Here is a 15,769-nt window from a genome sequence, read left to right as displayed (position 1 = left end):
AAATGCCAACTCATGGACTTGATTTAACTGAATTTATTTAAGCATTTGAGATTCATTAAATAATTACCCTTATGCTTACAGACTAATTTTCCAATACACTTGTTTTGTAGGGTATTCTTACTTTGAAGTCTGTATCCACCATAAAGTCCAGTCCAAAAAGGTCGAAGAATCCAACCCTGGACTGGAGTTTGTGTTTAACACTGTTAAAGCAGTGGATCATGATCTTCTGCATTTGTTTCTGAAGGGAAAACATTATGTAGACATAACTTCAATTGTGAGTACGAATTATTGACATGTATCTTTGTTTTCTATTATCTTCATGAACAGTGGTGTTCCATCACAAGAGATAAAAACTTTATGCTTATAATTGAAGTGAATCTGACTATGAGTATAAAATGTTTTATTGAACTATGTTTTAAGACTATCTGATTTTGCTAACAGTCTGAGGTATATACTTACAGTGAGTGTGTTGTAGACCCAGTCCTGTTCCAGCTCTTTGTGTGGGGCTATGTTCTCATTAATATACTGATTAAACTTGTCCATGCTCCAAGCTGTATCTTCTTTAATGTCTTTGTAATTAGGGTCCTTTTTCTGCACAAACTAATTGGAGAGGAAAAATATTAGATTCATATAAAACTGTTTACACCCATGCAAGATATTTTATCAAAAATGCTATTTCTGTCTTTATTTAACCAAGTTTAGGCCATGGAACAAAAATAGTAGCAGCACTTCTGATAGCACATGAAAATAACATTTTACCTGGTTGTGAGCAGAATTATTTACCTGGTTAGGGAACTGACTTATTTACCTATTTAGTGAGCTGATTACAAGCTGGGTTATTACCTGGTCAGTGAGCAGGGTTATTTACTTGCTTAGTGAGCTGGGTTATTTCTGGTCAGTGAGCTGGGTTATTTACCTGGTCAGTGAGCTGGGTACTTACCTGGCCAGGGAGCTGGGTTATTTACCTGGTCAGTGAGCTGGGTTATTTATCTGGTCAGTGAGCTGGGTTAATTACTTGCTTAGTGAGCTGGGTTATTTCTGGTCAGTGAGCTGGGTTATTTACCTGGTCAGTGAGCTTGATTATAAACCAACCTGGTCAGTGAGCTGGGTTATTTACTATGTCAGTGAGCTGGATTATTTACCTGATCAGTGAGCTGGATTATTTACCTGCTCAGTTAGCTGGGTTATTAACCTGGTCAGTGAGCTGGGTTTTTTATCTGCTTAGTGAGCTGGGTAAGTTATCTGATCCGTGAGCTGTGTTATTTACCTGCTTGGGTTATTTACTTTGTCAGGAAGCTGGATTATTTACCTGGTTAGTGAGCTGGGTTATTTACCTGGTTAGTGAGTTGGGTTATTCACTATGTCAGTGAGCTGGGTTATTTACTATGTCAATGAGATGGGTTATGTACCTGGTTAGTGAGCTGGGTTATTTGCCTGCTCAGTGAGGTTGAATATTTACCTGCTCAATGAGCTGTGTTATTTACCTGGTCAGTGAGCTGTGTTATTTACCTGGTCAGTGAGCTTGGCTATGTACCTGGTTAGTGAGCTGAATACAAGCTGGATTAAATACTTTGCTAGTGAGCTTGGTTATTTACCTGGTTAGTTAGGTGTGTAGACAACTCTTTGGAATCTTCATTGTATTTGTTACAACACAGTCTCACATAGCCTTTGTGATATAGCACCAAATAAGGGGTTGTACTGGCAATCAACATGTATGCACGGATGTCAAACTTCCTCTCAGTTAGAAGCAATGGATTGGTTATATACCTTTTAAATAGAAAAAAAGTACACGAGATAAAAAAAAAACAATGAAAGACCTCAACTGAAGAAAAAAAAGGAAATTTCAAATCATAAACAATTAAATTTTAGCTATTTTTTTTAAGAAAATTCTGTTGTTTTCTATCATATTACTTAATTCAATTGTATTTCTGTCTGTGCGCATCATTATAAGTTATCCCCCTTACTTTTGTACAATGCGGGTCATCATGGTTTTTGAGGACTTGGCCAGCTGTTCCCTCCTCTGCTCGCGCTCCTCTATCAATTTGTTAACCTCCTCCCGACTCCTAATGATAAAGATTCCTTTCCCCTGATTCATACCTGTGGGCTTACAGATCCAAAGCTCCGGGTCTGAAAACGCAAAGTCAAATTATCTCACTGTTAAAATTTTGTGAGGATATCTCAATATCTGTTGCACAAGGTTAAGGAAGTTCTTGAATTAACAAATGACCTTTTGCCAAGGAACATAAAAACAACAGATTAATGGAAAAAATTCACTTTCATATACTGTAAACCAACTTTTATTTGCATGAGAGAAATTTTCATGAGAGCCTCACCATTTTGAAATATTTCTCGCTGTGACACAGTGCTGAAGTCTCTGTGTCTATTATCAACAGATCAAAAAAAGCTTGATCACGAAAATTAATTGTCGCAAATTAGTTTTCCTCCAATAAATTGCAAAATAAAGTTGTCGCAAATAAAAGTTAAACAGTTTACAGTAAAAGAATTAGTAAAGGAATTAGATTTCTTAAAAATTCTAGAAATACTTTTATAGGTAGAAAATGACACACCTTTATACCGTTCCAAGAACACTTCTCGGTCATGCTTTTCATCAAATCTGTAGGTCTCGGGAACAAAGTCAGTGAAGCGTAACCTGGGAGGTCGACCTTTGGTACTCATGGTAACTCTTTCATACTCCTGGAGACTGTTGAGAAGTCCCAGTTTATTAGTCAGAAGGTTTCCATTAGGGATGTGATTAACCAACTGTTCACCTAAAACCAGTACAATGTTGATGAATACAAGTTGTGTATGAAATTGTTTTAAAAGATGCACATACAGTACACATGTATAAGAAAAATGAAAGAAAGGACATTTTTTTTCATAGAGTTTTTTGTGTAGAATCTGCTAAAAAATTGATGATCTTAATGCAAGTTTATCAATTTATTTTCATGAAAAAAAAATTGTTGCATTTCTAAAACCATAAAATACATATATTTGTATTTGAAATCTTGAACTTTATTTACAGGTGTCTTCCTTCAGTATAAGGTTACAACTGTCTTATGTTTTTGTGACTGTTTACAGTTTCTCGATTTCACTTTGCAATACTGATTAAGCATTTATCATTTAAACTTGGAACATTTATTGACATAGTTGATTACATCTATTGTGAAAGCATTTTAAACTTTCGGGTCTAGTGTGAATCATATACACACAAAATTAATGACACCAATGTTTTGACAATGATTGTTAATTTGTTCATATGCAGTTATTGCAAGAAAGAGTCTACTTAATAACAGGAATGTGGAGCATGAATACATGTATTATTATATTATTATATATAAATATATATTTTTTAAAAAATTAACCTAGGATATAATGGTAAACACATTGCTAGAGGGAGAAGAAGCAAAGCAAACTTATTAAATAAATTATACAAAAAGAAAAGAGATTTTGGTTATGGACTCTTAGCTGTCTGACATACCAGTAATTAATATCAGTCAATAACTCTGAATTTTAATAAAAGGTTTTTGTATTTATAAATCTTACGAAGGAATACACCATCCTTGAATTCATTTTCAAATCTATATACCTTCTTTGAAAGCACTGTAATTGATTCTAGTCTTGCACTCCACCCACTTCAGTCTAAAACGCTCATCATATTTGTCATTGGTCCGCTTCCATCCAAGATTGAGTAGTGGGGCCTCCACTCTGTAAGAACAGTTTGTCTATCTTATTTACATTTCCATTGAATTGTGAACACTTTGGCTGAAGGTGATCAATTTCAGGTGTCTTACAAAACGACAACAGAGTCTCTCAAGTTCTGAGATAATAGACAATACCAAGGATTTGAAAATCACTTTAAATATTTTGAAGTCCCTATTTGTGGTTTTGGATGCTGTGTCTTTCTAGTGATAAATCAAAATTCAGGATATGTTTACATAGTAATAAACCCTTATTCAACATTTAATGTGCCATAATAGAATAAATTAAGTATTTTTGAAACCTTAGACATTCATGCCATATTGCTCTGAAAGATACACAGTCATGCTTTTCACATTATAGATAAATACCGGTACTGCTTTTATTAGAATTAAAACTTTGTCACATACAAATAACATTAAGAATTGCTTATCATTTTAGTTCCAACAATTTATCTTTGCTTTTTATAGTTAGCTTCACCTTTGATACTACTCTTTTAAATGTTTATGTTTTTCAGACCTACCAAATGCAGATTTTAGAACTAGCATTAAGGCCAACACCATTTATTTTGTCTTTCATATACATGTGTAAAAATGAGGATAGTGCTCTCTATTGCTTCTTAAAAGAATTAATTTTTTGGAACCTCTTATACAAACATAATTTATCTTCTTTTTTCCCAAATATGTAAGTATACTGCTTAAAAGCTGAGACTCTTATTGAAGTACATACAGTAGTGCCTCATTTATCCAGAGACTTGTGTTCTTAAGAAAAACCTTGGGATGAAAAAAGCCTCTGGAAGACTGTGAGGATATATCTTTCTTAATTACAGCAGATACAAAAGCTGAATGTGTAAAAGAAACTTGTCATCCATTCAAAGCAGGTACCCATGACAAGAAAGTAGTCAGATGTGACAAATCTGAAGTATATACCCCAGTGCTGATATCTGAGATAGAAAATCTAATATGGCCTATGCATATTTACAAGTCAAGTTCAGCTTTAATGTAAATTATGTTCCCCCCAAATATTGTCTTGAAGTTGGTTCCAGTACTGGATTGTTAGTGTCTGAATGAATGAGGCTTCACTGTATATTACAATCTTGTAATAGAAGACAATAGACAATTAATTTTGATCCTTAATACCCACACCCAGACTAAGTACACCCGGCAGTGACTTACAGTGACACACCGTTTCCTCCACCCACGTAAAATGTCGGCTGCATGTTAACGGGGAGGCTACAGGCGGGGAGCCTGGTAGAGCGGACATGGGGGGACTTTTTCCCATTCTTTATCTTTTCTTTTGATGCCTCCTCTTTGGTTTCCTTGGTGGTGCTATCTTTATTGGTATCCGGTTTTTCTTTTATGGTATCAGCTGGTTTGTCTTTGGTGGTGTCCGGTTTGTCTTTGGTGGTGTCCGGTTTGTCTTTGGCCGTATCTGGTTTGGTTGGGTTCAGTCCACTGTCATGTTTGACCGTCTGACTGTCAGTTTTATCTGAGTTTGTGGCCTCCAGTTTACTGACAGTGGCTTCCTTCTTAGTGGTGTCAGGTTTACCTGGGTCTGTACCAGTGGCACCCTCAGTTTTGTTTTCTGCTGGTGCATCTATAAAATAAAATTAACTAAAGATAAAAATAAAAAACACATAAAATTTTAAAGCAAGTTAACAACAATTTTAACATTTATGGAGATTGTTACAATTATGCAGTTATAATAAAGTAAAATAAACTGTGAAGAAATTATCAAAGTAGAAAAAAAATAATTTAATATATAATACCCTACCAGTATATGTCATACCAGAAAAACGATTAATAATTTTAAATGCGCAGTCTTGATGAAGTCAATAATCTTTAATTAATAAGCTTTTTTGACTGCCTGGAAACCTATTCAAAAGAATTTATTGTTGGTAGAGCAGAAAAAAATCAGAAAAATTAATTATAAATGAAAAAAAGAATTTCCTCCAAAGCACATTAAAGGTATCTGCCAGCACAATGTGGAGTCAAGGAAACTAGCACAATATTGCCACCGAGAATGACAATACGAACAGTTCAATTTCCTCTACAGAGTTTGTACAATAGATTTCACAGTATGCAACGCATTAGGAATCTATTGCTGACTGTGTGAATGATAATACAGAAATTACTTTTTTATGAATTAAATGGATTTTAAACTTGTTTTTGATACAGAGACAAGACAAATATACAATTTTATTGATAGAATCATAAGAGGACACTGCTGCTTTTGAGCCAATAAGAATTAACTTTTTGAAATGGCACAGTTTTTGATGAGATTTGCTAAAACATAACAAGTTCAATTACAAATCCAATCGATCCTGTCTAATTGATTTTACCTATAGTGACATAAGACTTTCCTGTCAACAAAGCAGCTATAAGGCATCTGGCTGGGAGGTAACAAATCCTTGATTACTGAGGGGTAAACAGCATTTAATTAAAACAGTGAAAAAATATGATGAAGGACAATGCTTTAACAGGCTGCAAAATCAATTTTTTGTTCAATTATTCAAATGAATGTAAACATAAATGCAGTGCCTTTTTTATGACTCCTTTGCTACTGTTACTCCTTCATCATTGACTTGGGTACCGTTTTTCTGTAGAAGTGCTATTTTAGCAACAGAGCAACAAACTGCAATATCATTTTAGCAAACTGATTGTCATATATATACTTTGCTAGAAAATGTTAAAGAATTTTGTTGTTTTGGGGAAGAGAGGGGGATGGAACTAGGGAGGGGGGACTAGATGGACATAAAGTTGACTGTAGTTGAATGCCAAATGACCAAATTGTACGACAACACTGCTGTAAGCCACCCAGGATCAAATATCAGTAACAGGGGTACTTTATCACTGCATATCTACCAGTACTCCAGATCTGACCCATATATCTATGGTAAATTATTCATCACATACATCAACCCATTCATTTTCCTTCATTATTCATGCTGTATCTATGTAAAATTGTAAATTTCACCAGGTAACCGCATTTCAAAACCATTGCAATTGTGTTGTACAGTACCTATGTTCAGCACAGATAACTAACAAACACATTTAATATGAATTCATAAAGTATTGGTTTTCATTTCTGACTAGTATTTTTGAAAATTGTTCATCCCTGGCACTTGCTATATATGTCTTTTAGGCATTGCCAAATGGTTTTCTTAGGTAATTCAGATGTAAAATGTCAATGGATTTCTGGGATGTACAGGTAGATTTGTTTTTATACATTGACACTGTCCAAGAATTAGGATTTCTGATAATACTCTAGATGAACTTTTTTTTTGGTTTGGGAGTAAATTTAATCTGTGATTACAATTTTTTCCTTTGAAATTTGTCACTGAGCTTACTTAAAGTCTACTAAGGAAAATTATAACATTGTCAATCCAAGGATTAATCTAGATTATTTTCTTGGTAATTGAAGTAAAATTGGGATTCTGTAAAATTATGAACCATAAGTATGTTTGCATTATTTGAATCTTGGCAGAACTTGAATAGTCCAAAAATTGTTGAAGACAGATATTAAGGCCCAAAACAACCAATTTAGCCTGAAAATTATCTAAATAATTAAGCATTAGAAAAATAAATCAATTTATTTAAATTTAATAAGATAGTATGATTGATTCATCATGTCAAGGAGTCCAGATTTGACCTCAATGACCATGAAATATAGAAAATCTTTTTTTTGGTTGTCAAAGAAAATCCTAGTACACTTCTCAGACAAACAGTAACCATGTCTCTTCCAGCAAATACAAACAGTTTAAAACCATTACTGATCTTCCATCCATTCCTGTAAATTACAATGCAAACTTCCCAGAATGACTTGTGAACCTTAAATGTCAATCATCCGTCAAATATCTTACCCTTGGTGTCCGGATTTTGCATGTTCTGTGGATTTTCCTGTTACTTGTGTTCAACTTAAGGTAGCATGTCTATCCATTTGTTTACTCCACATATATCATAAAATTTCCATAACTGGCCTAAGATGGGGCAGCTCAGTATATCCCCTCATAAACAAGGTGATTCTTTATCTATATACAGAGAAGGCTTCAATACAGTAGTGCTGGCCCGAATTCTATCGAGTTTCTATACACAATGCCACTACCATTGGAAACAAGATTTAGCTCGTTACAACTCTAAAGGCCCAATTTAAAGTGCCAGAGACATTTAAAAACCCTCAGCCATATTGATCTGTGTTATTGGGTTGAACGGTTTTCATGTGCTAATTCTATTTAAATCAATATTTAGAAACGGAAAAGATTTTATTTAAATATGCTAAAGATCCATGACAATTAAAACTATGATGATATAGCACAGTGTTTTCAGAGGAGACACCATGTTCAGGATTAACCGCAGCTTGAGGTCCCCTAATGTCACCCTAATTCATTACAATCTCTAAGATAACGTACAACAAACATTCATACAATGCTTCAACCCACAGTCCCACTCTACAATCCCAGAAATTAAAATTTCAAGAAGGGAGAATATTTTCACCTTCCTAAACACTTAAACCCATAATTGATTATTGAATTTTTCCATTAATCCTACAAGTTAAAGCATATCAGATTTTTAAATCTTCAAGATTAAAAAACCATGCACACAGATCAGTAAATAGCCAGTTTAAATTCTAAACAAAATTGCGACTACTGCTTGTTCAGCATGCCTCATTTAAAGTGACACATTCATTTACCCCGAATAGGGATATTTTTAATCTACCCAGAGGGCTATTAATGGGAACTCTTTTATTAGAGAGATTAATTTGGTAGATATTCTGTCTACATTAATTACTACCCTTAATACTAATCTCTAAGAATTATATATATTTAATCAATCAAACAAGTATAATTTACTTTTCACTAGCATTTAGCCATCAAGTACCTTTTTGGAACGTTTGGTATACTAGACATTAAGAATTGACTTGTGTACTGAGCAACCCATTCATTAGTGCTTAAATATGTCTAGCAGAGCAGTAAGTTACAGTACGTCAATCTTCATGGATGTCTAGAATGATATTTGAGCAAAATTAATAAGCTTTTCTGCATCTAGTCTCAAAGGCAATCATTGCAGATGCTTGGAAGAACATTGAACAAAAACTGCAGTTTAAGAAATTCATAGGCTATACAAGAGAAAGTTCTTTGAGCCAATGCTCAGAAGTAATACCCTCACTCTGATCATGTCTGATGTGAAAATTATGCTCTTATTTGAATACACAAAAGTTCAGTTTTAGACTTGGAATTTGAACAAAAATGTGTAACAGGAGGGGAGAAAATGTATGGCTGGACCAGGAATCCAACCCGGGACCGCTACATCTCCAGTCAGGTGCTCTACCAACTGAGCTATCCAGGCTGATATCCACTGCCCAAACCAAACCATTACATTCCTCCCTCCTTAAATGGTATTCGCACTCGAAGACACAACCCAAGTTCTTTTAACCCCCTGGCAGGACTTTCATCTGCAATTCCAGGGTGGTCAGTGGCACCAAAACTGTAACAGGAAAGGGGAAAATGTATGGCTGGTCTGGGAATCAAACCCAGGAACCCTGTATCTCAAGTCTGATGTTCTACCAACTGAGCTATCCATGCTGATACTGTAAACCAACTTTTATTCGCGTGCGAGAAATTTTCGCGAAGTTTGCGACAGCCTCGTCATCGCGAATATTTCTCGCTGCGAATCAGAACTTAAAGTATCTGTGTCAATTTAAAACAGATCGAAAAAGGCTTGATCGCGAAAATTAGTCGTCCCTAACTAGTTTACCCCTGGTTAATCGCGAAATAAAGTCGTCGCGAATAAAAGTTGGTTTACAGTATGCATGACCCAAACTATTAAATTCCTCCCACCTTAAATGGTCTTCGCCGGGAAGACACAACCCAAGTTCTTATTAACCCCTGGTAGGACTTTCACCTGCAGTTCCAGGAGTGGTTAATGGCACCAAATCTGTAACAGAAAAAGGGAAAATGTATGGCTGGACCAGGAATCGAACCCAGGACCCCTGCATCACTATAGTCAGGTGCTCTACCAACTGAGCTATCCAGGCCGATATCCATGGCCCGAACCTTTACATTCCTCCCTCGTTAAATGGTATTCGCCCTCGAAGACACAACCCAAGTTCTTATTACCCCCTGGTAGGACTTTCACCTGCAATTCCAGGGTGGTCAAGGCACCAAAACTAATAACAGGAAAGGAGAAAATGTATGGCTGGACCGGGAATCGAACCCAGGATACCTGCATCACTAGTCAGGTGCTCTACCAACTGAGCTATCCAGGCCGATATCCACGGCCCAAACCATTACAAATGAATCCCATCATATGGCATCATGCCACATTCCTAAACAAAGAGTGTGTTAAAATTTCAGGTATCTGCAATGAGTAGCTGATGAGAAAACTGCGAAAAATTGCTATGCAAATATATCTTATGGATTTCAGCCCCAATAAAAACAAGTAATTTTATTTCGCGAGACAGTGATGCCTCTCGCGAAATTACGTTAATTAATGCGTGTATAATTAAGAATCTACATAAACAGGAAGTTGACTGTTGACAGGAAGTTGGAAGATTTTATATAAAAATGAATCCAATCATAATTGGCATGCCTAAACAAAGAGTGTTGACTGCGACTGACCCAAGTCAATAAAAAATGGGTAGCAACTGTTTCTTTGCCAAGCACTTGGCACTTTGAAGTGAAAGTTGTGGGTCCTTCTGATGAGACCTTAAAAACCTTGGTCCCTTGTCAAAGCAGGTGTTGGCAGGATAAAGAACCCTCCCTGCTCAATAGCCCTGAGTGCAGAGTATAGGTCAAAATTTGAAGCTTTCACATGTATATGGTGATGTCTCTGTATGAGTGAAAAATTCTCAAATGGGACTGAAAGCAACATACAATCATACAATAAACGAATAGTGTGTTAAAATTTCACGCTTCTGCAATGGGTAATTGCTGAGAAAACTATGATGGAAATTTCTTACAGACACACATACAGAAACGAAAGGTTTACATTGTATACTCACAATATTTCGGAGCAAGGGTATAATAATAGCATATAACTTCAGATTTGATATTCAGTCTTTCAATGATGCTACTACAGAGATAGTTTAACTTATGTGTTTTGGGATAAACTCTGAATTTGTCCAGCATATTGTGTTCATTTTTTTTAATCTTACCACAAACCATAGAAAATTTCTTTTCCATGATTTTTACATTCAACGATGTAATTATATCACACTTAAAATACAATTTTTTATATATATAGATATGATTCCTCATTTGGGGTATAGCACACTGAAAAGACACATGATTGTACGTCAGTGCAATATAGAAGAATCTGCTTCCATTGAGACCTCACAGAGTCCTTGAATGCAGCTAGGGCAGTGAGAATGCAATGAACACTAGGTGACAACTACTAGAAGTCGCTGTGAAAACTTTGTATAAGTAAAGTCAATCACCTAGAGATCTCTGAGGGAATGCAGTGTGTAGCATGCAACGAGAACACCGTAGAAATGTGTTGGTTGCAATAGAGATGCTATGACATCTGTAAAATTTTCAGAAATTTGTGCAATTCCGTGGTAATTTAAACAAGAGGCCCATGGGCCACATCGCTCACCTGAGAAGCTTTGACCATTCTGTTCTTTACCAGATTTCCCCCTTGTTATACATAATGCATCCCCACCCTACCCTACTGATCATAATTTAGACATTTTGAAATCTACACTACCCCATGATCCTTCCATGGGCACATATGTTTCAGCTTTTTTGGCCCAGTGGTTCCTGAGAAGAAGATTTTCAAAGATTTTTCCTATATATTTCTATGTAAAACTTTGATTCCCTATAATGGCCCCGCCCTTCCCCCGGGGGTCATGATTCCTACAATTTAGAATTTACACTACCCCAGAATGCTTCCACATAAGTTTCACTTTTTCTGGCCCAGTGGTTCTTGAGAAGAAGATTTTCAAAGATTTTTCCTATATATTTCTATATAAAACTTTGATTCCCCATTGTCGCCCCGCCCTTCCCCCGGGGGTCATTATTTGAACAATTTAGAATCTACATTATACCAGGATGCTTCCACATAAGTTTCAGCTTTTCTGGCCCAGTGGTTCTTGAGAAGAAGATTTTCAAAGATTTTTCCTATATATTTCTATATAAAACTTTGATTCCCCATTGTGGCCCCGCCCTTCCCCTGGGGGTCATTATTTGAACAATTTAGAATCTACATTATACCAGGATGCTTCCACATCAGTTTCAGCTTTTTTTGCCCAGTGGTTCTTGAGAAGAAGATTTTCAGAGATTTTTCCTATATATTTCTATGTAAAACTTTGATTCCCCATTGTGGCCCCGCCCTTCCCCCGGGGGTCATGATGTGAACAATTTAGAATCTACACTATACCAGGATGCTTCCACATAAGTTTCAGCTTTTCTGGCCCAGTGGTTCTTGAGAAGAAGATTTTCAAAGATTTTTCCTATATATTTCTATGTAAAACTTTGATTCCCCATTGTGGCCCCGCCCTTCCCCTGGGGGTCATGATTTGAACAATTTAGAATCTACATTATACCAGAATGCTTTCACATAAGTTTCAGCTTTTCTGGCCCAGTGGTTCTTGAGAAGAAGATTTTCAAAGATTTTTCCTATATATTTCTATGTAAAACTTTGATTCCCCATTGTGGCCCTGCCCTTCCCCTGGGGGTCATGATGTGAACAATTTAGAATCTACACTATACCAGGATGCTTCCACATAAGTTTCAGTTTTTCTGGCCCAGTGGTTCTTGAGAAGAAGATTTTCAAAGATTTTTCCTATATATTTCTATGTAAAACTTTGATTCCCCATTGTGGCCCCGCCCTTCCCCAGGGGGTCATGATGTGAACAATTTAGAATCTACACTACCCCAGGATCCTTCCACATAAGTTTCAGCTTTACTGGCCCAGTGGTTCTTGAGAAGAAGATTTTTTAATGACCCAACCCTATTTTTGTCTTTTCTTGATTATCTCCCCTTGCGAGGGAATATGTCCCTTCATTTTAACAATTTAGATTCTCCTTCACCCAAGGATGCTTTGTACCAAGTTTGGTCAAAATTGGCCCAGTGGTTCTTGAGAAGAAGTCGAAAATGTGAAAAGTTTACAGACGGACAGACAGACAGACAGACAGACAGACGGACAGACGGACGGACAGACAGACAGACGGACGGACGACGGACAAAATGTGATCAGAAAAGCTCACTTGAGCCTTCGGCTCAGGTGAGCTAAAAATTTAACATGGCCACATTAACTCTGTGGGGACATAGCTTAGTATGACAGGGCCTTTACAGAGGAAAGAATTTCTAAGTTTCTCCATGTTGCAGGGCTTTATATGTAATGTATGCAAGCTTGATTTCTTATTTTACCAAGCTATATAGCATGCATTGTTAGCCTAAATGTCCTTATTGCAGAGCTATACATTGCTGATTTTTAAAATCATCATTGTATACTGAGTTTCTTCACCCTCAAGGTGAGAATATTCATGAGGGTGATGATCATCAAGCTAAGGAAAGAAAATATATAGGTGACAATGCAAGGGAGGCAACTCAAAGAGGCAATAATACAGCTGTACATGAGCATATCAACACTGCCAAATATCTTTACTTAGGATCTGTGCAACCTCCCATTCTAACTTTCCAGGTGTCCTATAATGACTGACAAAACAAAGAAATCTGCAACCAGGCCTATCAGTACACATCACAGACAAAGCTTGGTTTTTCAGATATTGTATTTGAGCTTTAAATAAATTCTGAAACATACCAGGTATAAATTAAATGGTAATTAAGGAGCTTTTCATTCCATCTGCTGCAGTTTGATTACAGTGATAATAATTAAGGACAAAATCCTCAATTAAGCCAGCACAAATTCATTACACAACTTCCAATAAGTAAAGCTTATATCTTACAGCCCTTCCAAGTTTTTGTTGAACCCACCAAGTTTCTATTCTACTCGTAGTAGTTACCCCATATCATACTGTTGGTTATGTGTAGATACCTGATGGGCGTGGTCATAATGACACGAGGGAGCATAGCTCCCGAGTTGTCATTATGACCACGCCCATAGGGTATCTACACATAATCAACAGTGTGATATGGGGTAAATGACTTGTACCATAGTTTATATGTAAGTCAGCTTACGAATCGTTCGGACTGGTTCGCGGGATTGAAACATTAAGTGTTTGGTTTCAAAGATGCATTTTGATTTTATATGATTTTACGCTCCTTCTTGTCCTTCTGACCACGTCAATGGAATATAGGGTAAGTAATTTGTATACAATACTTTTCAAATTTTACTACAAATTTTGCCCTATACTCGGCACTCAAGGAAATTGAGCAGTGAGGGATCTTCTTCCTGTCAACACCTTCTGCGACATGGGACCTCTGTTTATAGTTTTTATAGGTCTCCACGTCCCACAGTGGGATTCAACTCCTTACTTCGTGACTAGGGCAGGCACTTTAGCCACTGGGCCACGCAAGCGACATAAAAATTGAACATATCTAGGCCCGTTTAAAAAGTTTGATTTATGTAATTGAAAAAATAACGAGTTTGGTTTCAATGGTATATGTTAAATTGATATTTTTTTTCTCGTAAATTTCAATCGTCAAAATTACAGAGTAGTAATTTGAATTTATTATGAACTTGGTTTAATTTAAATTTTTGTAAACCTGATACAAAGTTTGCTTTGCACATGGTACGTTGATTGAAATGTTTGTTAGAGGTTATGTATATTTCAATTTAATGAAAATTAGATCTTTGATCGGCTAGATCCACAATTGAAAAGGTTATTTAATAAGTACAGTAGTGTACACTTGTTTTTACGTCAAGTACATGTATGTTCCGTGTTTCCTTTGTTGGTTATAAAAAGAACGATATATTGGAATCTACTAAGCTAACGTCACCCTGGTCATTACACTATTTAAAAAAAAAAATGTTTAAAAAATCAAGCGATTTCTGAAGTTTTTTTTTTTTTCTTCACTTTTAACTAAAGTTAAAGTATTAAAGACTGTTTTTAAATGTTATTTATTACAAAATGCTGTATACAATTGAAAATTTTTACTCCTTTTTTTCTCTCCTAAATTTGGTATAACAAGCCCGTATGATTGTTTCATTGAAAATCCGTGCATGATCATTTTGTAAATAGTTCTTTTGTCCCGACTCGATGGGCGGAGTTATAGAAAAGTGTGGGTTATGTACAGAAAACCCACACTTTTAACAAAAGAAATCACACTTAACTATGGTACAAAGTCATAATATAGGATTGACAGGATCAATTCAGGCAGTATTATACATCCCTGGTCTTTCCAGCAGGACTGATCAATGCCTCTGACAACTCAATTTGATGAGTTTTATACATATTTCTTGAGCTAATTTAGATAAGTAAGCTTCCTGAATGTAGACCATTCTTTGTTTTGTCATTAATGATGGGCTTACACTTAATATAATGAACTTATGAAGCCAATGCAACAGAAAGTGAAAATGCAATAACAACATGATCAACTGGTCAGACTCTAGGTAACAAAACAGATATTACATTGTATCTGTTTGACTTTGTCGTACATCCGAGAATTTTTCACTAACGTTGGAATGCCTTCAGTTGCTGTTGGAGAGTTGAGGAATACTCAGTGCATATGGCCATTGAGCATTAAGGGCTATTTTTTTGTCCTCTTCTTACTTGGGATTTCTACCATAATTTGGTAACCACCACCATTAACCGAGCTGTTATGTTTGTTGCAGAGCTACAGCAAGTCTGTACATAAGTGCAATCCACCAGTAAATTGTTTGATTCCATTACCCACAATCTTGCAGCAAAGTGGGAACACCATGTTTGCCGGAACTTTGTAAGAAACAATCATTCCAATCTATTGTTCACATAAAGTTCACAAAAAATATTCACCAAATTGCATGTATTTAGTGTTGAAAGTCCTTAAGTCAGTATCTTAAAGAAGTTAAATCAGCCAATGAAATGCAGATTGTTCCAAGGTCAACACTGAATTTGTCATTTTGTTTGTTTGTATGTTGTTTATTCCCTCTTAAAATTTTTAAACTAATATGGAAAATCCACCACTTGTCAG

General features: G+C 36.0%; 1 protein-coding gene and 1 non-coding gene across 3 annotated transcripts in view; both read right to left on the bottom strand.

The window, feature by feature from the left end:
- Positions 1–15,769, bottom strand: part of LOC134258733 (protein polyglycylase TTLL10-like) — a 65,888-nt gene that overhangs the window by 2,189 nt on the left and 47,930 nt on the right. Inside the window, exons 1-8 of one of the 2 annotated variants that reach the window (XM_062741296.1) lie at positions 7,559–8,094; positions 4,872–5,292; positions 3,587–3,705; positions 2,568–2,768; positions 1,965–2,127; positions 1,596–1,767; positions 460–600; positions 122–238 (exon numbers count right to left, since the gene is read on the bottom strand). In XM_062741296.1, coding sequence (XP_062597280.1) covers positions 122–238; positions 460–600; positions 1,596–1,767; positions 1,965–2,127; positions 2,568–2,768; positions 3,587–3,705; positions 4,872–5,292; positions 7,559–7,580 — 1,356 coding nt within the window. In that variant the 5' untranslated portion in view covers positions 7,581–8,094. Of the gene's footprint in view, positions 1–121; positions 239–459; positions 601–1,595; positions 1,768–1,964; positions 2,128–2,567; positions 2,769–3,586; positions 3,706–4,871; positions 5,293–7,558; positions 8,095–15,769 lie in introns of those variants that run through there. The other variant, XM_062741295.1, reaches the window with a different exon arrangement.
- Trnay-aua (transfer RNA tyrosine (anticodon AUA)) lies at positions 9,655–9,730 on the bottom strand. Its single transcript has one exon. It is a non-coding gene; the product is annotated as a tRNA-Tyr (tRNA).

The sequence above is a fragment of the Saccostrea cucullata genome, unplaced genomic scaffold (assembly GCF_032062105.1).
Source record: "Saccostrea cucullata isolate Sc308-1 unplaced genomic scaffold, CSIRO_AGI_Scuc_v1 ctg27, whole genome shotgun sequence".
NCBI classification, from domain to species: domain Eukaryota; kingdom Metazoa; phylum Mollusca; class Bivalvia; order Ostreida; family Ostreidae; genus Saccostrea; species Saccostrea cuccullata.
The sequence above is the reverse complement of the archived record's forward strand: the minus strand, read 5'-3'. Positions and strand labels throughout refer to the sequence as shown.